Source organism: Hemitrygon akajei, chromosome 7 (assembly GCF_048418815.1).
Source record: "Hemitrygon akajei chromosome 7, sHemAka1.3, whole genome shotgun sequence".
Taxonomy (NCBI): domain Eukaryota; kingdom Metazoa; phylum Chordata; class Chondrichthyes; order Myliobatiformes; family Dasyatidae; genus Hemitrygon; species Hemitrygon akajei.
The window spans coordinates 72,599,100-72,615,087 of record NC_133130.1 but is presented as its reverse complement, the minus strand read 5'-3'; the positions used below and the strand labels follow the sequence as shown (position 1 = coordinate 72,615,087).

Sequence of the window (15,988 nt, the reverse complement as noted above, 5' to 3'; positions counted from 1 at the left end):
TTTATCCTGTCTTTAATTTTGGACTTTCTACAAAGATACAAATATATAGTTTTGTCATGTGCAAAAGTATTTAACATAATTCACACACTTTTGATTTCATTTGCCTCTTAGGTTGAAAATGAAACCAACGTTCTGCAGGATGGTTCTTTAATAGATCTCTGTGGAGCAACGCTGCTTTGGCGCACTGCAGAAGGACTTGCACATACTCCTACAGTTAAGCACCTAGAGGCCCTTCGCCAGGAGATAAATGCAGCCAGACCACAATGCCCAGTTGGATTTAACACTCTTGCATTCCCCAGTATGAAAAGGAAAGATGTCGATGAGAAGCAACCATGGGTGTATCTCAATTGTGGACATGTGCATGGTTATCACAACTGGGGAAACAAGGATGAAAGGGATGGAAAAGAAAGAGAATGCCCCATGTGTCGATCGCTAGGTCCGTATGTTCCTCTCTGGTTAGGGAGTGAGGCTGGATTTTATGTTGATGCAGGACCTCCAACCCATGCGTTCAGCCCTTGTGGACATGTGTGCTCAGAAAAGACTACCACCTACTGGTCCCAAATTCCCCTTCCTCATGGCACTCACACTTTCCATGCCGCCTGTCCCTTCTGCTCTACTCAGCTCACAGGGGAACAAGGATATGTTCGACTTATTTTCCAGGGACCTCTTGATTAAGGACTTAATTTTATTAACTGGTGGGTAAACTGATAACAGAAAGACATTTGATAACTTTCAGAATTATAAGCTAGTTTTCTATATTGAATTCCATGGGTTTTGGATTTGTCTGTTCTGGGACATAACCTGAATTATGTAGTCCTTGGAGGAAAGTAACCTAATTTTTTTGTGATTTTTGCCTCTGAGACAGAGTTTTGATAAGTTTTGCATTTGTTAAAAGCAGGTATTTTGAAATACAAAACTTTCTTGCCCAAATATTTAAAAAAACACATCTTATTTTGGACCTATTGACAGATACCAGGTACAAATATTAACTCTTATAGTCACAAATGTAAAACTATTTCAGATGATTAATCCTAGTTTGTAAAGGAGTGAATAGATCCAATACAATTTAACCTACTACTGTTACTACAAAAAGGATTTTTTGATTCTGTGCAATTTAATTTGTTTCAACACTATTTGCAGAAAACTTTGAACTTTAAGAGCATGCAATATGTGATTTATTATGGTACTCAATCATTGAAATTGTCTTGCAGTGCTGCTTCTGGCTCTGTATGAAGGAGTGAGTAGTTTGTCTCCCATAGAATAACTATTTCTAAAGAATGTTGACAGGTTTCAATTGCAAGTAAGGTCAGAAGGATTTGGTCATTGAGTATAAGTGAGCTTTATTTAGTTTCACTCAGATCCTTGTTTATTTTTGCTAAATGTCAATAGGCTCAAAGTAAGAACAGATAGAAATTGGGTGCATCAAATATTTTGTATTTCTTTATTACAAAACAATATACCACTTCAGTTTCACAGCATAAGAGTAGTTCTTTGCATCTTAACTACATTGAACATTTTGTAACAGGGAAGCCCTTCTGCCAAAATATTTTCTGGTGTGCTACTAACGTGATGAGGTGCATCACTGTAAGAAAATGACACCATCTTGAATATATTTGTTTACACAAGTTCACCTGCTAAACTCTCGTTTAGCTCCAGTAATTGAGGATGTGTAAAGCTGGCTTATTTTGCTGTATAGCAGCTTAAGTTCTGTAGGACCTTTTGTACTAAATTATTGCCTGTAATGTATGTAGCTTTAGATGTTTGTAGGGGTTTCTTAGCATATGTGGAATGCTAACCTTAAGCCTATTATGTCTTGATTTTTTTGTGAAGTAATATTAAATAGCAATGTTCAAACTGCTCTTTGATTTTGGTAATCTGAATTGTACCCTGAGCAATGATCACTTGTCCCCTTTAATTCAGTTTATTGTATATAATCTTGAACTATTTTGTTATGAAAGAATCTAGACAACAAATTGGATATTGGTATTAACAAACTAAATACTTTCATAATAGAGAGATTGCTGAGTGAGGAAGTAAAATGTGTCAAATTTGATCTGATTTTTAATTTTTTTTTCACTTTGACATCCGCTTCACTGTGCATCTCCAACTGCTTCAAGGGCAAAAAAAAGTAACAATGTGGCCTCAGTGTGCTGGTATTCCAACATTCATGGCTCTGACTGTATTACTGACAGTGCATTTAACTCAGGATTTAAAACAGTGATTTATTGCCATTTCATAACTTCTGTTTGAGCAGATACTAGAATGGTGATTATTTTGTTTTGTAAAATGAATTTTAAAAAAAATAATTACGATTGTGTTTATTTGTTCCATTGGAAAATAAAACTGTTGGATTTGGCTCTACTTTTGACTGCTCCTGCTATCTTGAAGTCCAGAGTTATTTTGCATTTAGAATTAATTAAACCACAGGATCTGTCTGAATGGCTTCCTTGAAAGCAAAAATTGCTTTCAAATTGTTCTATGGTGCTTAAGCGAACCTTGAAGTTTGTCGCAATTTAGTTTGGTACAAATACATGGTTCTGTGAGAATACAATAGAAAACATTAATCTTTGGAGCCAGGTAACCAATATCAAATCTTACCTTGTGTTTTGGCTGCTAAATTGAAGTCATGGGACATGACCATCACAATTTGGAGGCGAGGTTATCTCAATATAGTGAAGTTATTTTGTAGGCAGCTGTCAACAAATGTAGTGGAATCTTGTGTAAGATGGGCTACAGGGGTGCAGATGATAAAGAATTTTATGCTGATAAATATCATTTTGTCTTTAAGTTTACATGGTGGTAGTTTCCACTGACTTTGAACAAAAAAGCATTCTTAACCTTATACTTAACTCTTTTTGATTTTGTACATTTTTCAAACAAGAATGAAAATGGCACTGAGTTCAAATGTTAGATTTCTTAATGTTAAGTGATTGCTGAGATAAAATTTGGGGTATTATTTGCCATTGATTGGTGGTAATGACGACTGAATATTTTGCAAGGTATTCTGTAGTGACATTAGAAATAAGTTGGCAAGTGTCAGATCACCAAATATGGAATTTGCATTTACCCAATATCTGTGGTTTTGATCATTTTTACTTTATTCAGCAGAATCATTGGCTCTTCCCCATTATGACATACAACTTAATGTGCTTTGATTGGAGACAGAAATGTACATGAATTTCCTTGAAGCAGGTACACAACTTAAAACTAATGTGCCATTTGATAAGCTTTTCAAAATATTTTGCCTAAAATTGTGAATCTGATCTCTTTAAACACCCAGTTCATTCTTTCCATTACTACCCTCCACTCTTAGCAAAGCAAAAATTTTACAAATCATTTAATGCAATATCATTGAATAGACTTATTTATTATTTAAGATTAGGTTAAATCTATGATGCACTGCTCTTGAATGTATGATCTTGTCTCTGCTTGTGTTCCTTGAATTTTTTCGCTGTATTGGTAAAATCTGGTGTTTTTCAGTTTCTACATATTGGTTATCTGATAAATCAGTCCAATGAAGGTGGGCATGCTAGATATCATTATCATAGCTGAAAAGCAACACCTAGCCGTCCCTTTGATATCAAGAAAAGCAGCTCCAAGTCACCAGAGGAAGACAATTCCAATTGGCTGGAGAGCAGAGACTTGTCTGCTGTTCCTCAAGTTAATGTTCTCTATAGTCGCTCAAAGTAACTGCTAAAGAAAAGTGGAGATCCTGTTTGAAGATGGCCTGTTCTTGCCTGAAATTCCAAACTTCAAATGGATGTTTTGTACTGTATGTGGTTTCCTCGGTTATTGGTCTGTTTCTGTAGACACACGGAGGAATACACCTGTATTGTGTGTAAGATTTTTTTTATTAAAATGAATGTTTATGCTTTAATTGATGTCATTATTGCAACAACTATCTCTGCTAGCCAAGGGACCTGTCTCATCGGGTTCTATGGTAATCTTGCTTGAGTATTCTATTCAGTCAAAGATTCAGACAATATTCAGTCTCTAAAAGATTCAAAGCACCATTGAAGACCTTGTACCAAAATACATCAGGCCCAATTTATGTAAGGACGTTATGGCAAAAAAAAGGCTTCACATTCTGGTTTTTTTTAAAAAGATTTTGGGTGGAATTGGAAGTTTCCATAAAATGTTATGTTACATAAAGTCATTTTTTTTTTTGTAAATCAATAGCATAAAGCTTTTAGAGTGGGTATAATTGTGAAATCTCCAAACCCAATTCTGTACACTGTAAGACCCAGGATTTTTTTATTTAATTAAAAGATAGGATTCATCAAAATGGAAAGTGTTATAACTGAACTATTCAAAATATGCAGTAATGAGATGTTTAGGGATTTTTATTGCATATTAAGTATTCTAATCCTACCATTGGCATTTTACTGGAGATTGTTTTCAAATAAGTAAGAAATTTGAGTTTTCAAAAACTTTATAAAATTATATTTGACCTAATGTTGGTTATTTTGAGGTTATAGCAGATTTGAGCTGAAAGGAATCATTTCAAAAGACAGCATTTGAACAAATCTACATTTCCAAATGTGTGAATAAAATGTAAGACATGACCAATTGATAAAAATAAATGCTACACTCAATTGTACTGATGGTTTGATGAAAATCATCTTGTAACTTGAGGATCATGTCACAGAAAGGGATGACTATGGAGGTCAACAGAGGAAATTAAAATCTGCAGAAAGATAAACGGGGATTTAAAAAAAAACATACACATCTTGAATAGTTGTAGCTGGCTCTGGAAGAGGGGATGAGTTTTTCAACATGAGAGAAAAGGGGAATAAATTACATGAATTGGTTAAAATAATTGCCAGACTTTATTTGTGCTATTTAAATGTTACAAGCAGGATACAGTCAAACTTGTGTGAACACGCTTGTTTTATTTCTTTGTATATTGAGATACTGCACAGAGTAGACCCTAATGGCCCTTCATGCCACACTGCCCAGCATCCCCGATGTAACCCTTGCCTAATCACAGGACAACTTACCAGAGCACCCAAAGGAAACGCACATGGTCATGGGACAAATTTATGAACTCCTTACAGATGGGTGGCAATTGAACCTGGGTCACTGGTACTGTAAAGTATTGTGCTAATCACTACAGCACTGTACAACAGTTTTTGTACTTATCTCCATTCCTCTGCAATTTCTTGATGAGCATAACCAATATTTTCAAACTCCTATTTCAATTGTTCAAATGTTCACCTATGCATTTCTAACTCAGTATAAAGTGAGTTTTTTTATTTGCAATGATATGTAAAGAGCTTGGATCTAAACTGCATTGGAAATCTTTACCCTTAAGAACTGAGTGAGTTGTCCTATTCTACAGTATGGGCTTGGGAATACATTTAGCAGTAATAATCCATCAGTGAGCAGGGAACTGCATGTGACATCAGTGCAGTGTAACATACAAGAAAAATTGCAAAAGCACATTTTACAGTTACCCTAGAGCTAGAGCTTTTAAATCACTAGCAAGCATGTGAAAATAGTTGATGTGAGGTTTATAGTAAATGTTCCATTGAAATTGAGATGTATGCCCACCATTAGCATAGTCTGTGTCTGTTAATTTGTGAGATATTTCCTTAGTCTGAGACACTTAACAAGGCACTTTATTTAACTGATGTATTTCAAAATGGATAATATTTTTAAATGATATGAAGTCTTTGCAGGTGAGTCAGTATTTCTCTTATCTTCAGTGACCATGACTTGCATAACCAATTAGTTTTCCTCATTAAAAATGATTTCATATGCTGCACATAGTAAGATGAAGAGATTCACCAGAGGTTGCAAACACTTAGAACATAGAACACTACAACCCTTTAGTGCATGATGTTATGTGTGCTGAACAAACCAGATGGAAATGGGGTCCAGAGCTGACCCCCCCCCCCCCCCCCGGGAAATATGCTGCTAATGAGAGAGAGAGAGAGAGAGAGATGAAGAATAGAGGTAAAGGCATCTGCTACAGATGAGAGAGAGAGAGACGACTGATTAATGTATTATGGCTTCTTTACTGATTGTTTACCTTTTGCTACAAGGACACTTCTTTGCTCGTTAACATTCTTGCTGAGATAGCAGGGAGTGGCCTAGTTTGATGGACATGGTCATGTTGAGTTGATGGATGGCTGATACCCCATCAAGTGGAGATAAAATACGGATCTGGGGAGACACCATCAGACACACCAGTGGGCACTGAAAGAGTGTTGTGCACCCACAGGAAGGTGGGGGCTTAGAGGACTGAATCAGGAGATCGGTCACAAAGCTCACAGTGTGATGGCAGGGCCAGTGGGGGCTTGTGTGTGTGTGTCCATTCATGCCAGAGTGACGAGCCCACCACGGAAGAACGGTCTAGCCGAGAACGGAGGGGTCATAACCGAATGACCACATTAGTACAACGGAACAAGAAGACAACGGAAGGTTTGCCTGCTGCAGCTGCTCATCTCTCGCTCGCTCTCTCTCTCCAACATTGCAACACAACAACTACCTCAGCACGAACTGAACTGAACTCTATATTCTCTTATGACAATTCATTTACCCCTAGACTTTGATAGAGCTTGTTTTTTTACTGTTGATTATTATTCCTACACTTCTATTTTTATTATTGCTAACCTGTTTTATATGTATATTGGCATTTTTGATACTGTATTGTTTAGTTTACTAATAAACACCTTTATTTTCAGTACCACCAGACTCCAATGTATCATTCCATTTCTGCTGGTCTGTTAACCCAGTTACGGGGTACGTAACAATGATGTTGTGCCAACCTTTTAACCTACTCTTAAAATTAATCTAACCCTTCACTCCTATACAGCCCATCATTTTTCTATCATTCTATCAAACACTTGTGTTTCTTAATGTCCCTAATCCATCTGCCTCTACCACCATGGCTGTGTGTTCCATGCACCCACCACCCTGTGTAAGAAGCTTACCTTTGACATTCCACATCCTATACTTTCCTCCAATCACCTTAAAATTTTGCCTCCTGGTATTAACCATTTCCACCCTGGTGAAAAAGTCTCTGGTAATTAATCGATATCTGTTATTGTCTTGTACATATGTCAAATCACCTCTCATCCTCCTTTGCTCACAAGAGAAAAGCCCTAGCTTGTTCAGCTTAGCCTTCTAAGCCTTTCCCATAGATGTTAAATCAAGACAGTGTTGGAATTTGGTTACAGTCTCTGCAAGTGTAGGGAGTTAGGCCCTTGTGTGACTTGTGAAGAACTAACTATGCAGCTCAATAGGAATAGTTGGTTAATGGTTAATTTGTGTGATGAGTAGTGTTTCTAAATGTGGTTAGTTTGAGGGTTTCATATAATTTCTCAGTAACCACTTTGTTCCACACGTCATTGACTGGCTCCTGAGCAGGTGTTAATTCCTTATCAGCTGGCTTGTAGCTTCTTAAGAATCCCATCATAGCATCATCTAACTTGTGCAATCATAGTTATGCAAAAACTCAATTGTAAGATGATGACTGATAGCATGAACATTTGCAATCTGGGCTGTATGAAATTATCAGGTTGGAGGCTACCTAGATGAAATATGAGGTGTTGTTCCTCCAACCTGAGATTGGCCTTATCATAGCAGGAGGAGGCCATGGGCCAACATGTCGGAATGGGAATAGAGATTGGAATTTAAATAGTTGGCCACTGGAGCGAAGGGTGCTCAACAAAGTGGTCCCTCAATCTATGACTGGTGTCACCATAGTAGAGGAGATTGCATTGGTGGCGCTGGATACAGTAGATGATACCAACAGATCCACAGATGAAATGTTGCTTCACCTGGAAGGACTGTTTGGGGCCCTGAGTAGAGGTGAAGGAGGATGCAAATGTTTAGGTGTAGAGATTAGTGGCAAGGGACACAGAGGGAGTGAACCCTGGGGAGAGTGGGGGGAGGGGAGTAAGGATGCACTTGGTGATAGGTTCCCATTGAAGATGACAGAAATTGTGGAGAATAATGTGTTGCATGACGAGGCTCATGGGATGGTAGGTGAGGATAAGAGGAACTCTATCCCTGTTAAGGTGGTGGCAAGATGGGGTCTGGGAAATGGAGAAGATGCAGGTGAGGGCAGCATCAATTGTGGAGGAATGGAAGCCCTGTTCTTTGAAGAAGACCTCTGATGTCCTGGAAAAGAAATCCTCATCCTGGGAACAGATGTGGCAGAGATGAAAGAACTGAAAAGGGAATGCCATTTTTACAGGAGACTAGGCAGGAAGAGGTACAGTCAAGGTAGATATGCAAATAAGTAGGTTTATATATAAAAAAATATCAGTAAACACTCTGGACATTAAGGACATCCTGAACGCTAAAAAGAGGGTGTTTAGAGATGGAGAAAGGGAGGAGCTGAGGACAATACAGAGGGACCTGAAAGCCAAGATCAGGGAGGCTAAAGACAGGTATAGGAGGAATCTTGAGTGGAAACTCCAGCAGAACAACATGAGAGAGGTCTCGAGTGGGATGAGGACCATCACTGGGTTCCGGCAAACTAGCCACAGAGGAGCTGAAGGCAGTGTGGACAGGGCCAACAAACTTAACCTGTTCTTCAACAGATTTGACACTGTGGCCCCTGCCCATCCTCCACATGATTCATCTGTTGTCGGCCCCCAACCAACACATACTCCACTCTCCCCTCTTACCCCTCTTCACAGCCCCCCACCCTGCTCTCGTGACTACACCCCTCCCACACCTGAAACCACCATGGTGGGCTTCACAGCTGAACAGGTGAGAAGACAGCTGAAACGTCTCCACCCAAGCAAGGCTGGAGGTCCGGATGGTTTCAGCCCCAGGGTGCTCAAAGCCTGTGCCCCCCAGCTATGTGGAGTACTTCACCATGTCTTCAACCTGAGCCTGAGTCTCTAGAGGGTTCCTGTGCTGTGGAAGACGTCCTGCCTCATTCCTGTACCGAAGATGCCGCGCCTCAGTGGCTCCAATGACTACAGACCGGTGGCATTGACCTCCCACATCATGAAGACCCTGGAGAGACTTGTTCTAGAGCAGCTCCAGCCTATGGTTAGGCCACACTTAGACTCCCTCCAGTTCGCCTATCAGCCCCGACTAGGAGTTGAGGATGCCATTGTCTACCTGCTGAACTGTGTCTATGCCCACCTGGACAAGCCGGCGAACACTGTGAGGGTCATGTTTTTTGACTTCTCCAGTGTGTTCAACACCATCCGCCCTGCTCTGCTGGGTGAGAAGCTGACAGTGATGCAGGTGGATGCTTCCCTGGTGTCATGGATTATTGATTACCTGACTGGCAGACCACAGCACGTGCACTTGCAACACTGTGTGTCAGACAGAGTGGTCAGCAGCACTGGGGCTCCACAGGGGACTGTCCTGTCTCCCTTTCTCTTCACCACCTACACCTCGGACTTCAACTACAACACATAGAGTCTTGCCATCTTCAGAAGTTTTCTGATGACTCTGCCATAGTTGGATGCATCAGCAAGGGAGATGAGGCTGAGTACAAGGCTACGGTGGGAAACTTTGTCACATGGTGCGAGCAGAATCATCTGCAGCTTAATGTGAAAAAGTCTAAGGAGCTGATGGTGGACCTGAGGCAGGCTAAGGTACCGGTGACCCCTGTTTCCATCCAAGGGGTCAGTGTGGACATGGTGGAGGATTATAAATACCTTGGGATACGAATTGACGATAAACTGGACTGGTCAAAGAACACTGAGGCTGTCTAAAAGAAGGGGCAGAGCCATCTCTATTTCCTGAGGAGACTGACGTCCTTTAACATTTGCCGGACGATGCTGAGGATGTTCTACGAGTCTGTGGTGGCCAGTGCTATCATGTTTGCAGTTGTGTGCTGGGGCAGCAGGCTGAGGGTAACGGACACCAACAGAATCAACAAACTCATTCGTAAGGCCAGTGATGTTGTGGGGGTGGAACTGGACTCTCTGACGGTGGTGTCTGAAAAGAGGATGCTGTCCAAGTTGCATGCCATCTTGGATAATGACTCCCATCCACTCTATAATGTACTGGTTAGGCACAGGAGTACATTCAGCCAGAGACTCATTCCACCGAGATGTAACACTGAGCGGCATAGGAAGTCATTCCTACCTGTTTGATGGAAGCCATCAAACTTTACAACTCCTCCCTCGGAGTGTCAGACACCCTGAGCCAATAGGCTGGTCCTGGACTTATTTCCACTTGGCATGATTAACTTATTATTATTTAATTATTTATGGTTTTATATTGCTATATTTCTTCACTATTCTTGGTTGGTGTGACTGTAATGAAACCCAATTTCCCTCGGGATCAATAAAGTATGTCTGCCTGTCTCCAGAGATCAAGAAAGGGGAGAGGTGTGTCAGAATTGGCCCAAGTGAATGCTTTTGGGAAAATATTAGAATTCAACATAAGATCAAAGAATTGACAAGGAAGGGGAAACAATTTAGGGAGAAAAAATTAAAGACAGGAGAAATTATACTGGGGATTAAGGAAGTGGCAGAGAAATTGATCAGATATTTTGTGAGCAGAAGTGAAGCTCAAAGAAAATAACATTATTAAGTATTGAAGAAGTTAATGCTTTTGCAAGGTAATAAAAATACAGCACATTGTGAAGTACATTCAAGGGTTTTAATGAAGGTGGTTGTGGAGATGGTGGATACACTCATGTTAATGTTTCCCCACAGATTATAAAGTAGCAAATATAGCCCTAAAAAAGAAAGGGGATAGTAAACAGAGTATTGTAGACCAGTTGCCCTGACATCAGGAATGGAGAAAATCTATTGTTTAGGGTATGGTGGGAAAAATAGGCACAAAGAAAATAACTGTAGAATTGGACAAATTCAACAAGCATTCATGAAATATTTGCTAAAACATTTCAGGGTATTTTGAGGGTGTAACTAACAGAATAGGTATATTTGGATTTGCAGATGGTCTTTGAAATGGTGTGCACAAGTGATTAATGGATATAATTCAAGTTGATATTGTTGTGGACATGGTTTTAAGACTTGTTGGCTCAAGGAGGCCAGCAGGGGATCAGTGAACCATTTCCATGTTGGGTGGTTGTGACTAGTGAGATGCTGCAAGGTTCATTGGTGTGTAGATTCCAAGGAGGCTGCAGAAACACTTGTGGATGATGTAAACAGGTTATGAAGATGAGTAAGGACATGACAGATGTAAAAAAAAAAATGAGATCACCTACTTAGGTAGAAAAAGCTCAATTTTTTTAAAAAAAATGCTTTATTTTTGAGAAGGATCTCAGTTGGAAGTCTTCTTAGCAATTCCTTGTGAGATTCCAGCAAAAACAAATTGGTGAAAGTTAACATGCAGGCAAGCAAGCAATTTGTGAAGTGAAAGGTATGTTGGTCCTTATTGCATGACAATTTGTGTGAAAAAGTTATCTTGCTCCAATTATAGGGCCCTGATAAAATTCACCTGGAATATCATACACAAGCTTTGTTTCACACCCTTTTTGCACGCCCTTCACACGCCAAATGCAGCAGTGGAGACCAGGTCGTTGGGTGTATTTAAGGCAGAGATTGATAGGTTCTTTTTTTTTTATTAAACTTTTTTGATTGTGTTTTCAAGTAATTACAGAATAAAAGTGTATGAAAAAGAAAATGTATGTTACCCATCCCCCCTCCCCTTAACCCCTCCCCCCTAACATCCCTATAGAGAAAAGAAAGAAAAAAAAAGAAGGAATGCCTGGATATTGGAAGATCCCCACATGCTCCATGGAGTTCGTAATAACTTTAGTATATACATTTATTTCTTTCCCCAAGTAACCAATTATTTCATCTTCGGAGCACCTATATATTTAATCCTATCTTTTTTAAATAAGGGCTCCAAATTTTCAAAAATGTTTCATATTTGTCTCTTAAATTATAAGTAATTTTTTCAAGTGGAATACAGCCATAAATTTCTTTCTTCCAACGATCTATACTTAAATATGTATCCGATTTCCAAGTAACTGCAATAGCCTTTTTGGCTACTGCCAATGCAATTTTTATAAATTCTTTCTGATATTTATTCAATTTGGATATCGGTTTTATCCCTTCAATATCACCTAGTAAAAGTAATATTGGATTATGTAGAAGTTGTATTCCAATAATTTGTTCCAATAAAACTCTTAAATTTGTCCAAAAAGGTTGAATTTTAGAACAAGACCAAGTAGAATGTAAAAAAGTACTAATTTCTTGGTTACATTGGAAACACTGATCAGATAAATTTGGGTAAAATTTATTTATTTTTTGTGGTGTAATATATAATTGATGTAAAAAATTGTATTGCACTAATCTTAATCGGACTTTTATTGTATTTGTCATACTCTCAAGACATAGTCTTGACCAATTTTTTTCTTCAATTTTAATATTCAAGTCACTTTCCCATTTTTGTCTTGACTTATGGACTCCTTGTTTAATTGCCTGTTTTTGAATCAAATTATACATACAAGAGATAATTTTTTTAATCTTTCCTTTTTGAATTAAAGTTTCTATTTCATTGGATTTCGGTAATAACATTGTTTGACCTAATTTTTCTCTTAAATAAGCCCTTAGTTGAAAGTAACAAAAAAGAGTGTTGTTTGATACTTTATATTTATTCTTTAATTGATCGAATGAGATTAATATACCTCCTTCAAAACAATCTCCTATATATCTAATCCCTTTTTGAAACCAATTATATAAAAGTTGATTATCCATTGTAAAAGGAATAAGTCTATTTTGAATTAAAGATCTCTTTGCTAATAAGGATTTCTTTGTCTCATCGTCAACATTTATCTTATTCCATAAGTCAATCAAATGTTTTAATATAGGAGATTCTTTCTTTTCCCGTATCCATTTAGATTCCCATTTATATATAAAATCTTCTGGTGTGTTTTCTCCTATTTTATCTAGTTCTATTCTAATCCATGCCGGTTTATCTTTCTCAAAAAAAGATGCAATAAATCTAAGTTGATTTGCTTTATAATAATTCTTAAAATTTGGAAGTTGTAACCCTCCTAGTTCAAATTTCCATGTCAATTTTTCCAACGATATTCTTGACATCTTACCTTTCCAAAGAAACTTCCACACATATTTATTTAGCTCTTGAAAAAACTTCTGGGGTAATTGTATTGGTAGTGATTGAAATAAGTATTGTAATCTAGGGAATATATTCATTTTTATGGTATTTACTCTACCTACTAATGTTATTGGTAATACCATCCATTTATCAAGATCTTCTTGAATTTTTTTCAATAGTGGTAAATAATTTAATTTGTCTAAGTTCTTTATGTCATTATCAACTCTTATACCTAAATATTTTATACCATTTGCCGGCCATCTAAATTGGGTTATTAATCGACATTGACTATAATCTCCTTTAGTAAGAGGTAAAATTTCACTTTTATCCCAATTTATTTTATAACCTGATATTTTCCCATATTCTTCTAATCTATAGGATAATTTACGCAATGAGTGCAATGGGTTTGTTAGATAAAGCAGAACATCATCAGCAAATAAGTTAATCTTGTAAGATTGATAGGTTCTTGATTGGTCATGGCATCAATGGTTACGGGGAGAAGGCCAGGAACTAGAGTTGCAGAGGAGAGAAAAGAAGAATCAGCCATGATTGAATGGTGGAGCAGACTTAGGCCTAAGTCTGGTTTCAAAGCAGAAGGTATATTTGCAAAGTAGGTTACAAAGGTGTGGAGGTTCCAGGTTCACCAAAATGGTGTTGCATTAGGAGAAGTTAAAAAGATAGCATCTACAGATTTTGGGGAATGAAGTACAGCATATGCTCATTGAAACATAAGTAAAACTTCTATAAGGCTTGGTAGTGTAGATGTTACGTTGATGGTACTCCTGTTCAGAATGTTAAAAGCCATTGGTCATAATCTTCGAGCAAATTTGATCATTTAGGACTCAGATGAGAAGAAATTAAGTATCATGGCTTTTGGAATTTAGAGCTCACCAGCTGCTTGCTGTGTGTATTTAAAACAATGCAAAAGTCAGAAGGTTCTGCTCCAGTGAATTAGGGCAGTTGTAGAGGCCACATCTGGAATAATGGGCAGAATATTAGTCTCCTTACTTTTGTTATTAATGTATTGGAAACAGTTCATATAAGATTATGAGGAAGGACTGTACTGGTGAAAACTGATGTTCCATAAACTGATGTATAAAAGATTGAGAGGTAACTTGATCAAAAAGTATAACATTCTGAGGGTGCTTGGCAACAGAGAAATTCTCTTTTGGGAGAAACTAGAACAAGGGCCTCTTTTTAAAAAATAAAGTAGATTTCCAAGTAGATATAAATACAGTACATCCCCCCACGTCCATGCCAACCATCTATATCTACATTTTCAGAGATTAGCTTTATTTGTCACATGTACATTGAAACATACTGTGAAATGTGTCATTTGCATCAAATTAAATCTTTGGAATGTGGGAGGAAACGAGTACCCGGAGGAAACCCTCACTGTCACAGAGAATGTACAAACTCCTTACGTACAGCGGTGGGAATTGAGCCCCCATCTTACATCTAGCACTGTAATAGCATTACACTAATTGCAAGTTCTTCTGTAGCCTATTATGCCTTGGTGATTCAAGTCAGATGCTACTTAAGTGTTGATGAGGTAATTTTTTCTGGCATTCTCTTACTGAACCATCAGTGGAATCAGTATCTTTGATTTTTAAGGCAGAGGTGGTTAATTAATTAGCAAGGAGATTAAATATTGCTGGATGTAGTTCAGAAATGAAGTTACAATCAGATCAGCTATGATTTTATTAAATGGTTGAGCAAGCTTAAGGCTTGAGAAGCGAAGAGGCCTTTGCCTTTTTCTAGTTTCTCAAGCATCAAAAATCTCATAGATATTAAGGAAACCAACCTGCTTTAATTTATCATCTCTCCTAAAGTGTAGTTGCGAGAACTGGATGCCATCGTTCAGTTGTGACTGAACTCCAGCAGCCCAATTGCAACTGGCATAAACACGATAGGCCAAATGGCCTCATTCTACAATTAGGATTCTAACTATGTACAAGAATAGAATATCCTTTTTTAATATTCCTTTCAAAATGAAACCATGCTTCTCTTGTATTAGTTTATTGGCTCATGTTATTGCTTTCGTAATTCATCAACCTAATTTTGTATGCAGCTTCCAAGTACAATCAACTGTTGGCGAAGGAGCAGTTAAAAGTTCCTAGGTGTCCACATCTGAGGATTTATCCTGTGCCCAACACATTGATGTAGTCATGAAGAAGATACAGTAACGTCTCTACTTTGTCAGGACGGATTCCAAGAATGGGAAAAAAAAATGGCAGATGGAATAGAATGTAGAAAAGTGTATGGTCATGTACTTTGCTAGAAGAAATTAAGGCTAGACTATTTTTCTAAACGGAACAAGTTCAGAAATCAGAGATTAAAAAGGGATTTGGGAAGATTTCCTTAAAGGAAGGCAAATTCAATGTCAGCGTTCATTTTGAGAAGACTAGAATATGTTGTGCAATGCTGTGGCTTTAAAAGGAATGGGTCAGACAACATGGAGTACATTCTTACTCCAATCCACAGGATCGCAAGACTTTGCCGAGGAATGTAATCAATTTAATCTCGAACACAACCCTCCCACTATCGATCTTCAAAAGGTGGTGCCTCAAGAAGGCGCCATCCCTCATGAAAGATCCTGACAATCCAAGACATGTCCTCTTCGCGTTCTACCGTCAGGGAGGAGGTGCAGGAGCCTGATGACCTACACTCAACGATATAGGAGCAGCTTCTTCCCTCCGCCATCAAATTTCTGAACGGTCCATGAACGGCATGAAATACCTCATTATTCACCTTTTACACAATTCGTTTTCTGTAATTTTAATATCTTGCACTGTAAAGCTTTCACAACACAACAAATCTCACGCTGCATGTCAGTGGTAATAAAGTTGATCCTGATCTTAGTCTCGAACTGGCCACCAACCCTCAGCCCAGACCGGTGGCCGGCCGGGACGATGTCATGTGACCGTTCCCTCTCCCTCGGCCCGCCCCCTCCTCCTCCTGTGCGGTGCAT

The 15,988-nt window shown here is 38.4% G+C and overlaps 1 protein-coding gene across 3 annotated transcripts in view; it reads left to right on the top strand.

Moving 5' to 3' along the window:
* LOC140730566 (E3 ubiquitin-protein ligase pellino homolog 1) overlaps positions 1–2,361 on the top strand; it is a 64,786-nt gene extending 62,425 nt beyond the window's left edge. For all 3 annotated transcript variants that reach the window (XM_073051218.1, XM_073051217.1, XM_073051219.1), the window contains exon 7: positions 112–2,361. In XM_073051218.1, coding sequence (XP_072907319.1) covers positions 112–675 — 564 coding nt within the window. In that variant the 3' untranslated portion in view covers positions 676–2,361. The remainder of the gene's footprint in view (positions 1–111) is intronic.
* Positions 2,362–15,988: the final 13,627 nt, after the last annotated feature.